The sequence below is a fragment of the Rana temporaria genome, chromosome 3 (genome assembly GCF_905171775.1).
Source record: "Rana temporaria chromosome 3, aRanTem1.1, whole genome shotgun sequence".
NCBI classification, from domain to species: Eukaryota; Metazoa; Chordata; class Amphibia; order Anura; family Ranidae; genus Rana; species Rana temporaria.
In genome coordinates, this window is record NC_053491.1 from 364,612,882 (window position 1) to 364,634,747 (window position 21,866).

Below are 21,866 nucleotides of genomic sequence, written 5' to 3' on the forward strand. Positions count from 1 at the left end.
ATGTCTTACTTTAAATAATCCATTCTTTCTTCTAAGGATATGTCCCCCTGTGTGTGTGTTGTATTTGTGATCAGAGTCTTCAAGTCTTCGAGTAAGGGATGCGATAACCCTAATAACCAATGGCCTGGATTGTGCCCATTTGGCCCGCCGTAGGTACGCCTGAAAGTGGGCATACCCTGAATAAGAAAAGTAAAATGAGAATATGAAAAAGCTGAGGGAATGGGTGGGTGGGACCCAGAAATCTACGGCGACCCAGCCCTGACAGGGAGGGAGTCTTAAATAGCCTCAGACTCCTCCCACAAATACAGGCTGGCCTGCGGCCAGCCTTCTTACTTGTGATCAGAGTCTTCAAGTCTTCGAGTAAGGGATGCGATAACCCTAATAACCAATGGCCTGGATTGTGCCCATTTGGCCCGCCGTAGGTACGCCTGAAAGTGGGCAAAAGACCCATATTTAGGTGGAGAGGGGTAGATGAGCGACCAAGAAGTAAAGCAGCACGCACCCGGATGGCAACCGTAAGCATACCTGATAAGAAGCCGTTGTGACCGGAGAAGCTACTGCCTCATGACCTGTGAAAGAAGGAAGCCCCTGCCGAACGCGTGAAGCAGCCCCTGAACTCGACCAATGCCCCGAGAAAGATTGATTCGAGCCTGCTGCCTGCGACAAGCCAGCCGAAAGCCTGAAGCGTTGATGATACGAGGATACTAGGGGGCAACTGAACCAGAACTGGCCCGAGACGCCCCTGCGACCATGCCTAACAATGAATACTACAACCGGAAGCCAGACTTAGCTCCGTGAGGAAAACCCCCCCAACCCCTGACCTACCCATACTTGATATGGAAAGTGAGCGGGTGAGTAGCAAAAATTGACAACTGACAGGAAGTGCTGGATACCTGATGGATAAGTTGACGGGGCAGAAGGACGAGGCCCATGCGCTGCGCAGCCACAACCTAACATGGAACCATGTCGACACACGAAACCCGTTCCTACCTGATAGACTTGGCTGCAAGTACCCATCGAAGGGACGTCAGAGAATCTGAGATGAGAGAATCCACCACCACCTCCGACAAGGAACACCCATGGCTCAGACATAACTAAAAGGACTGATAGCCCGGACCCAAAGGGATGATGACATGGCCGGCAGAAATGGAAGAGCAGGAACTGGTGGTGCGCAGACACAACCTAGACAAGACAGAAAACAGACATGCAACCACAACACCCAATGAGCCTACCTATATATGATCAGAACATCGAGACCGCTGCGCATAAATAAACCCGATGACACCCCAACCCAGTGTGACTGGCATGTGAGCCTGAGTAACCTGCCGCGCAGAGACAGGCAATTTAAGTGAACACTCAAGGCTAGTGTACCCACGGACGGTGGTGGGCAATCGTATAGGTGTATGAATGAACGTGCACGTATGACGTATGGTATACAGGCGAGAAGATTGTGGTCAACAATCAATTAAAAACGAAAACCTCAGCCCGTAAGAATCTGAAGACGTGACAGATCCTGAGATGTGAGCACTAGCTAATCAACCCAGATGCAACGTGGACAACGTACAATGAGACATGGTCACCACGGAGATGACAACACCAAGACAAACAAACACAGACAGGAATCGTGGGGCAGCAACGCTAACACAGAAATCGTGGGGGCAGAAATGCTATGACAGAAATTAAGGGGAACAGAAATCGTGGGGGCAACGGTAATGCTGAGACTGAAAATTTATTAGCAAAACCTGGGGCAGAAATGGTACGGGAGACCCGCTGAACCTGAATACTGAATCATAAATATATAGGACAAAAATAAAAACAAAACCCTGGGGCAAACCTGGTATGAGAGCGACACTGAGCCTGAAATGCTGAGACAGAAAACACAATGACAGACAGAAATAAGACAAAACGTGGGGGACGTAGTGCCCAGACAGAAAAACGTGAGGGCCGCCGTGCCCAAACAGAAAATGTGTGGCCGCCGTGCCCAAACAAACAGCGCGGGGGGCTGCCGTGCCCAGACAGAAAGCGTGGGGGCCGTAGGGCCAAGACAGAAAACCAGGGGCAGGGACGCTATGATAGTAAACCTGGGGCATAACCGCCATAACAGCAATCCTGGGGCAGAAACCCTATGACCGGAACCCTGGGGCGGAAACCCTATGACCGAAAAACCCCAGGGCAGAAACCCTGTGACCGAAAACCTGGGGCAGAAACCCTATGACCGAAAACCTGGGGCAGAAACCCTATGACCGAAAACCTGGGGCAGAAACCCTATGACCGAAAACCTGGGGCAGAAACCCTATGACCGAAAACCTGGGGCAGAAACCCTATGACCGAAAACCTGGGGCAGAAACCCTATGACCGAGAACCTGGGGCAGAAACCCTATGACCGAAAACCTGGGGCAGAAACCCTATGACCGAAAACCTGGGGCAGAAACCCTACGACCGAAAACCTGGGGCAGAAACCCTATGACCGAGAACCTGGGGCGGAAACCCTATGACCGAAAAACCCTGGGGCAGAAACCCTGTGACCGAAAACCTGGGGCAGAAACCCTATGACCGAAAACCTGGGGCAGAAACCCTATGACCGAAAACCTGGGGCAGAAACCCTTTGACCGAAAACCTGGGGCAGAAACCCTATGACCGAAAACCTGGGGCAGAAACCCTATGACCGAAAACCTGGGGCAGAAACCCTATGACCGAGAACCTGGGGCAGAAACCCTATGACCGAAAACCTGGGGCAGAAACCCTATGACCGAAAACCTGGGGCAGAAACCCTACGACCGAAAACCTGGGGCAGAAACCCTATGACCGAGAACCTGGGGCAGACGTAACGACAGAACCTGAGGCAGAATGGTCTGACAGAAACCCCAGCCTGGAACGCTGAGGCAAAATCTCCAAAAACTCATGATACTATAGCTATGTAACATTTGAGCGACTACCATGAGAAACGTAACGTATGCGGACAAATACCATGAGCCACGTGAAAGCATGAGAAACATCATTGCAAGATACAACCACCATGAGAAACGACATCGCATGAGAAAACCCATGAGAAACGCCATCGCATGAGAAACGCCATCGCATGAGAAACGCCATCGCATGAGAAAAACCCCGAAACACTTCACCGCATGAGAAACGACATGCATGAGAAACGACATTGCATGAGAACATGCATGGTACTAGAAACGTAACCACTTGAACATAACTAGTATGAGCAACGTAGTCGCATGATGAGCAACGTAGTCGCCTGAGCCACATGGTCGTATGAGAAAACAGTCGTGAAACATGGTCGCATGAGAAACATTCGCATGAAAACCTAATCGCATGAGAACATAGTCGCATGAGAAACAATCGTATGAGAAACATAGTCGCATGAGAAACATAGTCGCATGAGAACACGTAGTCGCATGACCAACAGTCGCATGAGAAACATAGTCGCATGAGAAACATAGTTGCATGAGAACACGTAGTCGCATGAGAACACGTAGTCGCATGAGAACACGTAGTCGCATGAGAACACGTAGTCGCATGACCAACAGTCGCATGAGAAACATAGTCGCATGAGAAACATAGTCGCATGAGAAACATGTCGCATTAGAAACATGTCGCATGAGAAACATAGTCGCATGAGAAAACGTAGTGGCATGAGAAAAACGTAGTCGCATGAGCAACAGTCGCATGAGAACATAGCCGCATGAGAACAATCGCATGAGAAAACGTAGTTGCATGAGAACATAGTCGCATGAGAACCAATCGCATGAGAAAACGTAGTCGCATAAACATAGTCGCATGAGAAACAATCGCATGAGAAAAACAGTCGCATGAGCAACAGTCGCATGAGAAAACGTAGTTGCATGAGAAACATATTCGCATGAGAAACATAGTCGCATGAGAAACAGTCGCATGAGCAACATAGTCGCATGAACAACATAGCCGCATGAGCAACATAGTCGCATGAGAACACGTAGTCGCATGAGAACACGTAGTCGCATGAGAAACAGTCGCATGAGCAACATAGTCGCATGAGCAACATAGTCGCATGAGAAACATAGTCGCATGAGAAACAGTCGCATGAGCAACATAGTCGCATGAGCAACATAGTCGCATGAGAACACGTAGTCGCATGAGCAACAGTCGCATGAGAACACGTAGTCGCATGAGAAACAATTGCATGAGAAAACGTAGTTGCATGAGCAACATGGTCGCATGAGAAACACGGTCGCATGAGACACACGGTCGCATGAGACACACGGTCACATGAGAAACAGTCGCATGAGAAACAGTCGCATGAGAACACGGTCGCATGAGAAACAGTCGCATGAGAAACAGTCGCATGAGAAACAGTCGCATGAGAAACAGTCGCATGAGAACACGGTTGCATGAGAAACAGTCGCATGAACCCATATTCGTATGAGAAACAAACAGTTTGTATTACCTCTATTGTAGTAGCCTAGAGACACATTAGGACACTTGGAAACATAACTAAGCCGCTGGGAGAAGTGGATGGAAGCTGACCCCCCCCCCCCCATGCAACCAGCGTGGTGGATGGATGGAAGCTGCTTCCCCCCCCCCCTGAACCAGCGTGAGCCCCGGGAGGAGGAGTGAGAGGACCAACGAGCAGCCATGCCGCAGCTGCCGGTGTGAACCCGAAGGAGATAAGTGAGTGGGGGTTGGAAGAGGGGACACCTGCAAGGACCAGGAGACATGCGGGAACCCCTCATCTGAGCACCGAGCCCCCCCCCTATGGACCCGGTGTGAGAACCGGACCGTGAGCGGCTCCCCCCTCCCCTTGAAACACCATGTGCGGACGGAAATAGCGGCCGGCCGTCGGGTCTCCATGCTGCCAGCGTGAGGGGAACCTCCATTAGCCCCCAGCTGCCGACATGTAGCTCACATGGAAACCGGAAATGGCTCGGTCCCCATGACAATGCCACACAAACAATGTAACCCGGAGGAGTGGGAGGGAGGTTGGATGGCCCCCCTCGTGTAGTGAATGACAGCGCTCAAAAACCCCTAAGCCCAGGGTGGAAGGCGGCTCCCGCTCCCCCATACCGCCTGGTAGACGCCCAGGGAGAAGCTAGTGGGTCAGCACACACGTGGAGCTGCCATGAGCAGGCGGACGACCCCTCCAAATCCGACGCTGAATGGCATCTGCTGATGCTGACATGACACGCCCCCCCTCCTCCCCAGAAATCTACGGCGACCCAGCCCTGACAGGGAGGGAGTCTTAAATAGCCTCAGACTCCTCCCACAAATACAGGCTGGCCTGCGGCCAGCCTTCTTACATATATAAAAAAGCTGTATATACCTTATTTGTGAGTGCTAATCAGCTGTCACATCTCTCTTCCTCCTCCCCTTCAGACTGATTTCAGCGGGGAAATCTCGGGCCCTCCTGCTGCTTCTGTCAGATGGGTAGAGGAGAGAGGTGGCGCGTCACGTGACTGCTCATCAGCCCTCACAAATAAGGTATATACAGGTTTTTTTTTTATACAACACAGACAGGGGGACATATCCTTAGAAGACCGAGCGGATTATATAAAGTAAAGTGTCATACACATAATCAGATTTCCGTGGGACAAAGCATAGGACTTTTTTCCAAAGGGCGTGGGCCGTGAACTTGTTCTGCATACAGACGGCAAAACTTTGTCAGCCAACAAATAAGAAAATATGTGGTTTTTCAGCTCTTTAGCGCCACCCTTTGGGCAACTTCTGCTAATGTTGTGCTATGGTTAGCATTGCTTATGAGCATGTCTGTACTTTGGATTCATCACACATTTGTTGACGGAAAATTTGAAAGCATGCTATCGAACAAAATCCGACAACTGTCCGATGGAGCATACAAACGGTCAGATTTTCCGACAAAACCCTGCCATCACACAATTCCCGTTGGAAAATCTGATTGTGTGTACGGGCCTTTAGACATGTGAGTTAACAAACCCTTTAATGAGATGAGAGATGTAGTTGGACTCGCTACCTAGGCAAAGAGGGGTGTCCCAGAGTCCCTGCCTCTCCGCCGGGAAATGCAAGTAGTCCCACTTGCAAAAGTCCACTAGCTAAATGGCTAAATGGCATTTTCCACTTACATGATGCTCTGTGCACTGGATTAAGCTTTGAACAAAGCAAATTTCCTGTCCCACAACACAGGAGCTCCTCACAACAACTCTTTAAAGGCCTTCCTCATATCTGCATTCCCACTGCAAGGTGCTTTAACCCTATTTACCACACACACGCAGACGGAGTAGCTCCAAGCTGTTGTATCTAAGACAGGTGACCATGCGTACTTAGGGCTTTGATGACAAGAACAACGAGGGGTCAATCCACTAAGAAATGTAGCACTACCCCCGGAGGAGCTGCTGGTTGTTTTGGGTGGCACATGGTTTGTTGAGGCCCTTTCGGATCGCCAGCCTCTCAATGGCGCTCCTCAGACGGACTCCCCACCGCACAGCAAAACAGCTTGGGATCCTCAAAGATGGGAACCCAGTCACTCACTGGGTCCCCATCGCTGTTCAGATGCTCCGGGCCAACATGGTCCCGGAACCAGGAACACCGGGTGGCACGCACGTCCCGGCCACGTAGGCCATAACGCCGGGGCGCCGTGATGTGGTCACTCTAAAGGTGGGTGCCTTCCCCAGCATGCACAGCGAGTTCAAACCCTCCTGATTTGCTGCTGGGAAAGAGCACCCAAACCATGACTTCACTGCTGCCACCTGCAGCACCAGGGCTGGAAGAACACCCCAGCGCAACAGGATAGCCCACAGCACAGCCCAGCTGAGACAGAGACCCTGTTTTGCACTTAACAATCTGGATCAGAGTTTAACTACACTCTGATCTAGATTTAAATTTAACTAGCACCGGTACCATAAAGTACACAGGCGCTACACACTCCCCCCACCTGAATAGACACTGTCCTCAGTGTCTTTAAGAAAAGGTATTCACTCCTGAATACCTGACCTAAATCTGCATAACAATTGAAAAGAATAGTAGAAGAAGAAGTGATACATAGCAAATTTTACAATCCTGACTATCTATTCTGCCCCATTCTCCGACAGTTGTTGATAGCCCCTCACTCCACCTGCAAAAACAAAATTGGAAGAACCAAAAAAACATATACACATATACATTAACTATTATACATTTTTGGTCCCGGAGGGGTGAACTGGAGATGCACCTCTGCCAACTAAGGTGAAACCCCCTTTCCTCCCAGAGAGACGCATCCAAACAACTGTACATATACAGTCACTAAAGTTGGAACTGAAACTGCACCCTCTCGTCAGAAGGCAAAATTTCCCTTCCTCCCAAAGAGACATTCAATAAGTGCTGAGGTATATAAAACGACAATAATCATATTTATATTATTATTATTTTTTCTCTGCTGCAAGGCTAGGGAAGAAAACATGGTTATGTACAATAGTTTGTTTCTCTGCACTGGTAGAGGTTGCAGAACACTGCCCCTAGTGGCCAGTGCGCTGGTACTACCAGGATAAGGCAGTCCATTGCTCACTTAGAACAATCAGTAGAAAAAGAGAAATATAAAAAAACTATTCCCTCCTCTTCTTTCTTTTTCCTGGTGCTGTGAAGAAGCCGGCAAGACCCTATCCTTACTAACTTATCAAACCCCCCCGAAGTTCTGCACAAACAACAAAGTGTGGACCTGGTGGAATGAAAACAAAAACTGGAAAGGGGCACCAGTTCCCGTCCGTAACTTCTTTAAAACAGCAAATAAAGGTGACAATGCAGGCATTGGGCCTACTTGTAAAACCTTGGATCCGGCAGAGTGATAATGTCCCCTCGCTGATTTGTAGTGGTAACAGAGAAAACTTGATCCACTTTCCCAGGACATTTAAGAACCACTCTGTCACTGAAAATGTACCGACCAGGGCTCCAGTCTCTCAAGCAGTCATCGAACCGATGGCTCAAGTGAATTAAGGTATAGTCCGTGCCACGGGCAGCCCGGGGCACAGTGAAACGTTCCCTAATTGCGTCCTGGTACCAGCCCTCCCTCTTCGCTTCAATTACGAGCATGAGGGCTGGAGGCACATAGGGATATTCCCACCCGTAATCCATGGCTACCTTTCTCATAAAGATGCGCTTCAGGTGGGCCAGCTTTGGCAGGGTACGGGGGTTCCCAAATCCTTGCAGGACGATAGCGTCGGGAGCTCTATTCAGTACAGATAGAAGAGCAGGCATGGGGTTAATGACACTAGCGCTTGGCACTTCAATGTCCCATGTTAGCTGTGGGACACCCTTAAGTGGTGCGGCATCCCTGGAGTGTTTCTTACGTCTAGGGACTTGCTGGCTCGGGAGCCTTTACCCCACTGTGACTCGGGAAACTCTGGTTCGAACCATTTATTATCCCCATCATCAGATAAAGAGTCCAAGTCCGATGTGTCATACTCCTCAGCGGGCAGGCATGTATGCCCTCCGGCAAAGATATTGGCTGCCGCTGTATCAGTCTTGCTCACAGGCAGGCCTTGACCACAGCCGCGGGAGGCCTGAACGGGGCCCATTTTAGCAATAGTGTGCCACACAGAGACCACATTGGTTAGTGCCGTCTCCGGTACGGCATCTGCTTCCACACTGGGCACACACTCTTTATCATCCACATCGCTAACCTCCGGTGACACGGTTGGGGTAGCAGCCGATGGCAGGGTCAATGTGGATGAGACGGTCACCACCTCCGGATCAACGACTACTGTAGTTGGGGAGGATTCCGGCCATGGGGCCTCCTCCTCCGCGGTCACAGTCCCAGTGATCCAGTCCACCTTGTACTCCCGGGGAGACTCAGTCGGTGGTTCCAAGCGTAACACTTCACCGCGCCGCTCCTGCCTGAGTGGGTTTAGCGTACCCGGACAGGCCTCTCTCACTGACCTGGTAGCTGGAGTATCACTCGGACAATTGTAGGATAAGTCTCTGCCACAGACCCTCCTTGGTGAGCCTCAGAAAGATACCTCTGCCACAGGCCCTGTCACAATCTACCTCGGCCACCAGATGGCGCTAGCGGCGCATCGGCGCGCGCAATCGCGGCAATGGCGCTCGTGCGCGCGCGTTCACGGTGCGGCGGCGGGCGCGCGCATCGGCGGTAACGGCGCGCGGGCACGTGCAGGCGTCAATCTGGCGCCAAAACGGGGTATTTAGAGTGTCCTGTGTCACTGGCCTCTTGCTGTCCGGTCTACAGCGTTTCCTGAGACTACCTGTATCCGTTACCCCTGCCTGATCCAGTTCCTGATCTCCGGCTTGTTCCCGTTGTTCCTGTCTGCCGCCTGCCCTGACCTTGGCTTGTTCTGACCATCCCTTTGCCTTATCCCTGTGTAACGGACGTATGAACTATTCTGCCGGGACATCCTATAATACTCCTACAGTGAGGTCTACAAAGAACTGCATGGCTCGTTACAATTGGATTTACCACATTGTATTCTGAGCTCAAAGGGTTAATTATACAAGGGACTTTTTCACTGCTGAATGCTAATATTCCCTTTACATAGCTAATGGACTCTCCTTTGTGTAGTAACAGCCTCCTGCCAGGTGTATGCTAATGGAATGATCTGTGAGTGTTTAATTGTTTTAAAGGTTAATTGAATTCTATTGTCTGATCAAGTCATGTTAAATAAGATTGGAGCCAAATGGTCTAGAGACTGATTGATTCAAGGGAATGTCATTATTTCAAAGTATGTGTGTGAAGGGGGGGGGGGGGGGCGGAGAGTGTCATTGTTCATGTAAGCTTGTAACCATATAAAAAGTGAGGTGAAATGTGCAATAAAAGTCAGTCCTGCTTGACTCTGCAAACGTAGCCCGTCTCGGTTCTTGAAAGGGCGTTCGATGGGATATACCGGCGGTACCTGCATATCGCAGCTTGCCAGGGAAAAGGACTTCTCCAACGGCTGAGACCCTCTCCCTAGCTGGGTAGCCGTTACACCCTGGTACTACGCTGTCCGCCTGTTGCCGACCCGGCTTGACGACCACTCTACCACCTGGGCTTTGCCTGTGCCCGATCGGCTGATGCTGCACCTCACTGTCTTCTGGGACTCTGCTCGGTCTTCTGGGACTATTTGCTGCCTGATTCTCTGAACACCTGCTCTTCCGGCTGTTGTCCACTACTCCAGCGCTGCTGCATCCGGTCTGCACCTACAACCCAGTACCTGCCTTAAAGAGACTTCCTCAGACTCCGCAGAGGCTTCATCCGGCCCAGCATCAGCGTCCCTCCTGGCGCTCGTGCGACTCTGCACTCCCGTTCCCCCTGTCCACTCTACCAGGGGTCCCGGGATCAGAGGAGTAACAGCTGCCACTTCCTGCACGTCGGGCTCATCCTCAAGGTACGTGACAGGCCCTCTCTGGATTGTAATCACAGAGGTATCCCTTCTTAGATGAATTACGCCTGGATCTCCTTCAACTTGTCGCCCAGGTACCGACTGACAGGTGATCAATCCCTCAGTGTCCGGCTACCTTGATCCCCGATGGTTTGTCGAGGCCCTTTTGGATCGCCAGCCATTCAATGGCGCTCCTCAGACGGACTCCCCACCGAACAGCAATACAGCTTGGGACCCTCAAAGATGGGAAACCAGTCACTCACTGCGTCCCCGTCGCTGTTCAGATGCTCCGGGCCAACATGGTCCCGAAACCAGGAACACTGCGTGGCATGCACGCCCCGGCCAGGTAGGCCATAACGCCGGGGCGCCGTGATGTGGTCACCCTGAAGGTGGGTGGGTGGCAGAAAAAGACCCAGAACCAATGGCGTCTGCCTCATAAATACCCCTCCCCAGCATGCACAGCGAGGTCAAACCCTCCTGATTGGCTGCTGGGAAAGAGCACCCAAACCTTGACTCCACTGCTGCTACCTGCAGCACCGGGGCTGGAAATAACACCCCAGCGCAACAGGATAGCCCACAGCACAGCCCAGCTGAAACAGAGACCCTGTTTTGCACTTAACAATCTGTATCAGAGTTTAACTACACTCTGATCTACCCTTAAATTTAACTAGCACCGGTACCATAAAGTACACAGGCGCTACAGAAATAATACAACATAGTTTGCCTTAAAATTATTTAGGTTACATTTTTCTCAAAAGTAGTCAATTAAAAAAAAAAAATTTGAGAAGAATATAAATTGTGCTACCTCTAAAGCAGAAAACACTTATTGAAAACACAAAATTATGCATTTACAAATAGGTGATATATGATGATATATATAGAACTCAAAAACATTGGAGTTTGATGGCCACTAGGATGCACTATACAGCAATCTCAAAAAACCCTCAGTAATGAAGAAAAGTGATATAATGGTGACTAATACAAGAAGAAAAAAATATTACATTTCGATCAAGAAACATATATATACAATAACTAAAAATAAAATATAGTTAGAAATATAATTAAATAAAAATAATAATAATAAAAATTTAGAAATTGTGACAAAAGTCCATAAATATTTAACAGATTAGGTGTCAAACACCTGTGTATTTGTGCCACATTTCAGATTAGTTGAAAAGCGTGTCCAAAAGAAAACAGTGATGTATCCTCCACCAGACTACGGATTGGCTCCTTACCAGATTTCCACGATCCCTTATGACAGGGGATCATAAACAGCATGTATTAGGTAGTCACTCCCAGTCTCGCAGTTCAGACATATATAGTCCTAATGGGTCTCATTCACAAGTAATTTCACTGGCATCAATGCCCACCCTGTTGAACCTGCCATTAGATCTGTTTTTTCATCTTCCTTTAACCACTTCCATACCGGGCCTATTCTGGTACTCCTCTCCTTTGGCAAACTGGAGTTGAATGGTGTGTTGGAAGTTTTGTGTTTTCAATAAGTGTTTTCTGCTTTAGAGATAGCGCGATTTATATTCTTCTCACATCTTTTTCTTGTATCTATTGTTTACATGGTAATCGCAGCTCTCGGAGTGAAAAGACTGTGACTATGTTGCAGGTTCTTTTCTCTCTTCTTTTTCTGATATTTTAGCGCAGTTTCTTTCCATTTTTCCAATTAAAAAAAAATGCCTTATTTAACAAATGCAGTGAATATTTATGTTTTGCGAGATTTAGCACCTTCATTTTATGTTTTTTTATGTTGTTTTATAATTTTTTTTCCCCCCACAGGCCAATACTGCACTGTAGGGAGATTGTTCTGTAAATTAAGGCAGACAGAAATGTTTTAGATTTGACTGATGAACTGGCCATTTTATTATCAAATGTCATACTAAAAAACAAAAAAAACCCACATATACTGAATAAAATAACCGTTAGTTAACCACTTGCTTACTGGGCACATAAACCCCCTTCGTTCCCAGGCGAAATTTCAGCTTCCGGCACTGCGTCGATTTAACTGACATTTGCGCGATCGTGCGACGTGGCTCCCAAACAAAATTGACGTCCTTTTTTCCCCACAAATAGAGCTTTATTTTAATGGTATTTGATCACCTTTGCGGTTTTTATTTTTTGCGCTATAAACAAAAAAAAGCGTCAATTTAAAAAATATATATTTTTTTTTTACTTGTTGCTATAATAAATCTCCCATTTTTTAAAAAAAAAAACAATTTTTTTTCTCAGTTAAGGCCGATACGTATTTTTCTACGTATTTTTGTAAAAAAAAAAAAAAAAATCGCAATAAGCGACTGGTTTGCGCAAAAGTTATAGCGCCTACAAAATGGGGAACAGAATTATGATTTTTTTTCATTATTTTTTTTTTACTAGTAATGGCGGCGATCTGCGATTTTTATTGGGACTGCAATATTGCGACGGACGTATCAGACACTTTCGACACAAATTTGGGACCATTCACATTTATACAGCGATCAGTGCTATAAAAATGCACCAATTACTGTATAAATGTGACTGGCAGGGAAGGGGTTAACACTAGGGGGTAAGGAAGGGGTTAACTGTGTAGCCTGGGTGTGTTCTTACTGTGTGGGGGGAGGGGGGTGACTGGGGGAGGTGACCGATGCTATGTCTCTATGTACAAGAGACACAGATCGGTCTCCTCTCCTTTAACAGCACGTGGAGCTCTGTGTTTACACACAGAGCTCCACGTCCCTGCTGTTACCGGCTGTGTTCCCGACGATCGCGTGTACCCGGCGGACATCGCGGCCGCCAGGTACACGCATCGGGTCCCCAGCGAAGCGGCGGCACAGTGGTTACCCGCCGCGCGCCCCCCAGTGGCAGGCGCGGGTAATGCATTCCAAATGACGTCCAAAGACGTCCACTTGGCACCTGAGAACCGCGCTGTTGATGTCTTTTGTCAATAGCGCGGGGCTCAAGTGGTTAATATTAACCCCACTTTAATAAGAAAGCTAGGTTTGACCCCTATTGTAGGGAAGTGGGAGGCCATTCACTGGAGCCAGATTGAGCCAATTCATAGAAGGACAACTGCTGTTGGCCAATGTTCAAAGGATGAGTAGTTCCAAAACCTGGAGTGTTTTCTGCAATAACCAATGTCCATGCTTAACACAAAGTTGTTCTGTCTTTCAGTGGGGTGGCATACTCTCTAGGCATCTGCCCATGGATAGAAATCATATTACCTAGGTTGTTGGGGCTAAATTCACAGAGAATAGGTGGGGTTTATGCTAATCTGATTAAAGCAAAGAGTAAAGTGATGCCCTTGTGTTCTTTGTTGTTATGTGTATGTAACTAGTAAAGATAACAGAGAAATCAAGTATTTTAAATGTATTTTTTTTATTTCCATAAACAATTTAATTATTTTGCAGCAAAAGCCTTGCTTGTGTAGACATAAAAATTGCGCCTCTGAATTGCTAAAAAATCTGACCATTCCAAAAAGGGTCAATTACTTACTTAGCACTCCCTCCTGACATATCATAGTTCTCTCCTCTTTTGGGAGTGTCTAATTGTTGCCTGTGCTGGCCCAGTTCCTCTGCCCTTTACCCCCCTGACTTACCTGTTATGTAGCTGCTAGGGGAGACTCGAGGGGGAATACTACAGAGTGTCACTTGAGTAACAGCTCGGAGTCTGCTGGGGCTATTTACATCACATTCAAGATGGCGGCACCCAGGGCTTATTGATGTCTACACAAGCAAGGCTTTTACGGTTAGATAACATGCATAAAATATATTAAATGCACATAGAAACTTATGATTTAGTCTCTTTAAAACCATTGACAGTCACATCTATCTCTCAGTTACATTGTTATGAAATCTCTACACTTTTGCTCCCCTTCTGTAAACATTTTGTGGGTCTCCCGTTTTCTCCATAGTATTTTAATTCAGCATGGAGAATGTATCAGGAGAAGCTGAAATACACCAAATTTGATGGAACATCCAATACTCCCAGGTGGCTACCAGAAGAGATGAGAATTATGTCAGGGAGATCTCACTGGAGTGCCTAGGCAGTGATGGCGAGCCTTAGTACTCCAGATGTTTTGGAACTACATTTCCCATGATGCTCATGCACTCAGCAGTGTAATTGAGCGTCATGGGAAATGTAGTTCCAAAACATCTGGGGTGCCAAGGTTTGCCATCACCAGGGGCGGACTGACCATTGAGTCACTCGGGCACTGCCCGAGGGCCCCATGCCACTAGGGGGCCCCATCCGGGTTGCCAGGCTCAGTAAAACCAGGGACAGTATGTAAAAATCTGTGTTTTTTTTAGATCTGTCCCTGATATGTCCGAAAATGACATGCTTTTAATGTGAATATACCAAGATTTTAGCTGCCCGCCTCTGCACTACCTCCTGGCGTGGTGGTCATCTGTAAGCCAGAGGGGCCCCATAATCTTCTATTGCCCAGGGGCCCCATGAGTTGTCAGTCCGCCCCTGGCCATCACTGAGATATATGCAGGAAGCTTGGGCCATAGGACTCCTCCTATAACTGGATTTTTGCCTACGGGTTTACAGGTATCAGAATTCACAGTATTGCACTGCTAGATGGATACACTTGATAAAATAAGGCACTTAGTGAACAATTTGCTTTAAAAGTATAAAGTTACCAGGAAAGGAACCCAACCAGTGGAAAACAAATTCTTTTCATTTTTTTTTTTTTTTTTAAATATAATCTGATCATAAACACCAGGAATAAAGGAAAAGCCCCAAAGTGAATGGGCTACCCTATGCAACATGCAGAATACTTTGAAAATAATTCTGTCAAAATTGTGAAATGGGAACTCTCGTTCCTACTACGTGATAGTGTGAATAACGCCTTAGACTACCTCTAGTATTCTTGTGGAATTATTCACAAAAAGTTCTGTCTCCCCTCCTCCTTGTGACTATTACAAGCTCCATTCATTTTCATTGCAATCCCTCTCCTTCGGACTACATTACCCCTAATTCCTTGAAGTACTTCATCCAGGAGGGAGAGAGGAGCGCCATGTTCTGTTCTCTCCCCTATGTAACACTGCCACTGCCGGGAGAGAGATGGAAGGAGACGGCAGACATGCATGCTGCGCTCTGTGTCCCTTATGCAGTGGTAAGAGCAAGAGAGAGCAGACACCGTAGCTCAGCCTGCTCAACAATAACACAGCCACAGGGGGTACGGCCCACCCCTGTCACAACCTGCCCTGACACAACCCACAATAGCCACTCTGAAGAGCATCAGCTCCAGCGGCAGGTTGACTACACTAATAAGCGCGGGGTAAAAAGAGTGTGCCCAGGCACACCCAACACACCCTGAGCGCATGCCTATGCATTGGCTCCAGCGGCAGGGTGGAAGAAATCTGCACACCAGATGCAGAGAGTTGCACCCGACTCGCCTACACTAATGCACATGGGGTGATTAGGTTGTGCCCAGGCACACCCGACACACCCCATGCACACGCCAATGCAAGACCTCCATTAGCAAATTTAAGAACTGACTCAAATAAGTCTCAGTGAGTTATGTGCTGCTGAACACACTCTACGTATTTTTATATTTCTTAGCATCATGGGAATGGAAACTGTCCATGGCCATCAAAGAAGATTCTTATAGACAAGCCCCTTCTTCCCAAGCTATTGTCTATTATATACCTGGTCAATGTTTACACTACAATTAGTTAGTGATTCCATATTAGCCAAGTGCTTCATTCATGATATCTTTCTTGCTTTTTTTTTTTGTGAATCTGTCTTTTGCCCACACATTCTCATAAAGACATCATGGAAGTGAATTCCCAACATATTATGAAGAGGATATAACATAAACAGTACACCAAGGACCCATTCAGACCTTGGCTGCTGCCTTCCTAATCTGCCCCAGGTCTGTCAAGCAACAAGAGATGCTCTAAATTAATGGAGCATTAGAGCTCACATCAAACAGTAACAGGGCATATGAAGTACACCCATAGAACTTGAAGTTTATTTAGGTCAGAACTTAGGTCCTCGATGCAATACATATATGGTGGTCATACCCCTTGTGGGATTCTGGTCAAGGGTCTTCGGTCTCCTATCCTCCCTCTTTCACGTACCTTTTCGCAAGGACCCCAAATTTGCATTGCTCCATTGCCCGATCCCAGGCCTCTTCTTTCACCAACAGAAACTAGCCACATACCTATTTATCGCAGCTAAATGCACAATAGCATGGGCCTGGAAAAAGCCGGCTGTTTCATTTCTGGAGGTTAAGAATACCTTGACGACCCTCATGATTTATGAAAAAATGTCCAGTATCCTTAACGACTCCCGTGCCAAATTCCTTAAAATATGGGCCCCTTGGTGGTCCTATGCAAACCCCACTTTGCATCGGTCCAGTCCGGGACTCTCAAACGAATTCACTCGTTCTATTTCTGTGCCTCTTGCCCGCCGCTCTGTTCTCCCCTCCCCTACCCGCCTCCCTCCCCCCCATTGTTTGTGTGTGAGTTTGTTTTCGTGTCCTTCCCTCCTCCCCTTTTTTATGACCTTTTTTTTATTTTCTCCCCGTTATTGCGGCTATTCCCCCCCTTACCTACCCGAGCCCCTGGGCCTATATGCTCGGGCATATCGCACAGGCCCCCAGCCTCGGACTGCAAGTCAGTGTTAGTCTATAATTTATGCCTTTACAACACACTTTATGCTTTTATTTTATATCTCTACCTGTGATCTTCTGTCTTATACTCCATGCCCATATCCCCTGCGTGGGAATTTGTTATCTGGTTTCTCCCTTTTTTTGTATTGTTTATTCTTTATGTCAATAAAAATATTGTACCAGAACTTAGGTCCTCCACTAGTTAATAGAATTTTTTTTTTTTTTTAAAGAATCAGTAGTCATTTATATTTGTACATGGGAGCAGCCATATTTTCTCATTATAAAGTATTTGCAGGTTCTGATTTATGGAGAAACCTCCTCTTGGTTTCCAGTGATCAGACAAGAAGCGAAGAAGAAAAACCTGAGGTTATAACCCTTCTCGACTCCATCCAGAACCACACAAAAAAATTGAAATCCCATAAATGAAATGTTTTCACAGTATAGAAGAAAACCCCATACACTGTATGAAAGGGTTATAACAAATTATACACAAGAAACTCATCGATCACATTGTCTACTTAATCTGCCACAATTTTCTTCTTTTGTCCAGCAGCAAGAGATGCTCTATAGAGAATGCTCACAGACCATTAACCAAAAGAATGGAGTAACTTTGCTACCTAGCAATGGTAAGAACTCTTTAAAAGCTTAAGGAGGCTGTGCTCTAAACAGTTCTGTCATTCTGTCAGGCTCATGTATTGGTCCAGCACCGGAAGCCAAAAAAAAACAAACAGGGGGCTCATTTAGCTGAAAAGTAACATGAAACCCTGAACACCTTAGCAGTCAAAACCTTGTACGCTTAAATAAGTTAAAGTTCAATTAACAAAGACATAAAGTAAGACAGAAGATCCTGGTAACTCAGAGATGGCTAAAAAAAAATGGTGGCCATGGAGATACAGATTCTCATGGGACTGTTTTTCCTTTGAAATTATATAGTCAGTTGAAGTTACGGCTCCCTCTCAGCTAATGACACAGGAAGACTTCTTCTCTTCCTCATACTCCAAGATGTACTCTGGGTAGATTTGGAATTTCTCAAACACCACGAAGATGGACGGAGCATGGATGTTGTCAACGCAGGAGTCATAACTCTGGGTTTTGTTGGGTTTCTCAGGTGGACGTCTCATCTTGGAATCTCCTACGGCAAAGTCACCAACCAGCACACGAGCTACAAACATGATTCGTGTTCCTGTAGGGGTGGGCACTGAGTAGTTGTGGGAGTAGGATGCGTCTCTTGCAAAATAACTTCCTGTTAGGAAAAAGTATTTGTTGCGATAAAAAAAATTAAGAGGGTCCTACTGCATTATGAGAACAAAGCTTATTAAAGCCTATCTAGAGCAAACTTTTTTTTTTTTTGATGGAGTGGGAAAAGATGAGAACCACATTTTATAATTAAAGTGGTTGTAAACCCTTACAATCCACTTTTTACTACATGTAAGCCTATAATAAGGCTTACCTGTAGCTCCCCTGGATATCTCCTAAACGGTTTAGGAGATATCCCCTGTATCAGCATGTGCCAACGTCATCGACACATGCGCACTGAAGCAAAGGCTTGTTCGTGCCGTTGCCTCAGCTGACGTGCCGTTAGCGGTGGCTCCTCAGTGACATCATTGCAGCTCCGGGAGTGACGTCATTGCGTCTCAGGCCAATCACAGCACTGGAGCCCGTTTACCCGGAGATAACTCCAGGAGCAATGTTGCTGACCTGACCAGTGTGCGGGGCTCCGATCTAAGATGAGTATTTCGTAATGAGCTAGTTAGTCTATTCAGACACAGAGCCACGGCTAGGCCCCATACCCTCTCTCTCCTCGTTGGCTCACTGACATTGATTGACAGCAGCGGAAGCCAATGGAGCTTCGCTGCTGTCTCAGCCAATGAAGACACAGAGTCACGACCAGCCGGGACTCTCCTGCAACATCGCTGGATCAACATGGGGCTCGGGTAAATATTGGGGGGGGGGGGGCTGCTGCACACAGACTGTGTTTTACCTTAATGCATTAGGGTAAAAGACCTTCTGACTTTAGAACCACTTTACTGTAAAAAAAATTGGCGATGACAAGTTCACTTTAAGTCTCAGTCTGTCTTTGTTTGAGCCTCCGAACTATTGGTTTCATTACAGGGACCCAATAAATGCCCCCCCTTTTTTTTTTTTTTTACAGAACTGGTTCTTGCTTTTTGAAAGAGCATTTTTTATGACTGACCTTGTCCATACACGGTGCCATTAGTGCCGCAGACACGCCAATCAAAGTTATCCCTGCAAATGGCTTCATTATTGGCCCCGTTCGTTCCGTGGAACAACTGCCGTTCATCCACATTGATATCCAAATTCTTCTTTTTCATCTGATCCTTCTGCCTAAGACAAAATAAGCAACAGGTCAACAGGCCTGTCTGTGTTACCATTGCTATTTTTGTTATTCTTAAACTCTATATACGATATATATATATATATATATATACACACACACACACATACACACTGCCCAAGTTACTTTGTTGACGTTTTTTAGGTTGTATCCTATACACCCAGGGAGCTCAATTGATTAACAAATAGGGTTTTTATAAAGTTATTGGCCCGGATTCAGAGAGAATTTACGCCGGCGTATCCATAAATACTTTCTGTATTCAGAAAGCTAGATACGCCGACATTAGCCTAAGATACGACTGGCATAAGTCCCTTACGCCATTGTATCTTAGGGTGCATTCTGACGCTGGCCGCTAGGGGCGCTTCCGTTGTTGTCGGCGTAGAATATGCTAATTACCTAGATACGCCGATTCACAAACGTACGTATGCCCGGTGCAATTTATTTACGTAGTTGACGTTAGGCTTTTTTCGGCGTAAGGTTGTTCCTGCTATTAGGATGTTAAGTATGGACATCGTTCCCGCTTCGAAATTTTAATTTTTTACGTCGTTTGCGTAAATTGTTCGCGAATAGGGCTGGACGGAATTTACGTTCACGTCGAAACCAATACGTCGTTGCGCCGTACTTGGAAGCAATGTACACTGGGATATGTACACGTCAGGTCATCATACATTTACATAAAACACATTTGAATTACGCGCGCTTACGCCGGCCCCATTTACGATACGCCGCCGCAACTTACGGAGCAAGTGCTTTGTGAATACTGCACTTGCTCCTGTAAGTTACGGCGGTGTAGCGTAAATACGATACGCTGCGCCGCCGTAAGAAGAAGCGCACATACCCGAATCTACCCCATTGTTTTTAGCCATCTATGTGAATGTGATCAGTTTAAATATATGTACATTGGGACAGACATATTTTGTCATTAAATATGCAAGACTTCCTGCTTGGTAGTACTGAGTACAGCATAGTGATTGTTGCTGCTTTCCTTTCTCAGCAATGTCCATGATTATAAAAGAAGGGACATTATCGCAACAGTAACTTAAGAAGGAAGTCTCATGACAAAAAATTGCTATTTTGTAGCAGTAGCCAACATACCACTGATAGACCTGCCAGAGGGAGGGGTTCTGAACACGCCACAGTTTCTTCACCACATGCCCGGAGACCGTTTTGCTAAACATTTTGAAAATGTTTGAGAACTCTCCAGAATTCTCCAGTACAAAGACTTTCTGCAAAGCAAAATTGAGGATGTTTTTAATGTAAGACTAATTTGTTTCACAGAGGTTACAGAAGAGCACCTGTCAATGGTAGACAGTGGCAGACATTTTAACATGTTAACATTTGACATAAACTAGGTTTAGCCTATCACTACGTGACATCACTGTGGCATGATAATGTGGTATTATAGTATTATTTGAAAACCTATATAATACAATTAGTTTGTCTTTAGTTAAATGAGTTGTAGAGTTTTCTTTCTGTCATACCTGATACCCGATCTCTGGCATGGACTTTGTGCACCAAAGCGGTGGGTAATTTACCGTCTTGAGAAGGGGGTTCGATGACTTCTGCTTTAAACTGTCTGCAGCAGATTTGGTGCTACAAGATAAAACCAAAAAATTCCAGTCTAGTGGTTACTCAACAACAATAACTACTCCATCGTCTCAGCACTGGTGATGAGCAAAATTCAGTTTGACCAAATTCAGAAAAATAAATCTCCAAACTTGAATGCTAATAAAGTCAATGAAAGACCATTTTTCATGTGTATTTTGCCCTTCTGAGGGCTGGTAGGGTAGCTACTACCCCCCACAACCCCCACAGTGCATTGTCCCTTTCTCAAGATGCCATTTGTACACATTTTTCAAACCTATTGACTTAAATGTCTCAACACTAACAATAGAACATTCATTGGGGGCTTCTCATGCCATTTGGTTGACATATGGGATGATTTACTAAAGGCAAATAGACTGTGCAGTTTACAGTTGCTCGAGAGCTTTATTAAATGAAGTAAAGCTTCACTTTGCAAAGAATACCCAATCACATGCAAAAAAAAAAAAAAAACAAGTCAGCAGAGCTTCTGCTCATTTACTAAGCTCTGGGGTAACTGCACTTGCAGAGTGCAAATGTACTTTGCAAAGTGCACAGTCTATTTGCATTTAGTAAATCATCCCCATAATATCTACCAGTCCCTCAAAGGGCCAAGAGTGACCATCAAAAACTTTCCAGCGTTCCAAAATGACTTTAATGCCATTTAAAATTCAAGTTAGAAAAAAATTGAACTTCGGAAATTTGAATCTTGACACTTATTACATACAGTCAGTGTGATATTTCAGTTCTTATTACCTTCCTTTCAACATCTTCACTTTCTCAAAATCCAGGAACTTGGGTCTGCGGCATACTTCCTTCTCAGTCTGATAATGAATGTTTCTCTGCTTCATCTCTGGAGGTAAAAAAATAAGAAACTTCTAAGCTTAACCACTTGAGATCCGCGCTATGGTCGAAAGACATCCACAGCGTGTCTCAAGTGTCGGGTGGACGTCCCTGGACTTCCTGCAAAAAAATAGTTTAAAAAAAAAATGGGATATTTATTATAGCAACAAGTAAAAAATAT

At 46.3% G+C, this 21,866-nt stretch overlaps 1 protein-coding gene across 1 annotated transcript in view; it reads right to left on the bottom strand.

Annotated features, from left to right (window-relative positions):
- Nucleotides 1–21,866, bottom strand: part of LOC120930495 — a 97,473-nt gene that overhangs the window by 44,347 nt on the left and 31,260 nt on the right. Inside the window, exons 9-14 of the mRNA XM_040341673.1 lie at nucleotides 21,599–21,695; nucleotides 20,743–20,854; nucleotides 20,357–20,487; nucleotides 19,100–19,251; nucleotides 17,863–18,148; nucleotides 8,277–8,823 (exon numbers count right to left, since the gene is read on the bottom strand). Coding sequence (XP_040197607.1) covers nucleotides 8,277–8,823; nucleotides 17,863–18,148; nucleotides 19,100–19,251; nucleotides 20,357–20,487; nucleotides 20,743–20,854; nucleotides 21,599–21,695 — 1,325 coding nt within the window. The remainder of the gene's footprint in view (nucleotides 1–8,276; nucleotides 8,824–17,862; nucleotides 18,149–19,099; nucleotides 19,252–20,356; nucleotides 20,488–20,742; nucleotides 20,855–21,598; nucleotides 21,696–21,866) is intronic.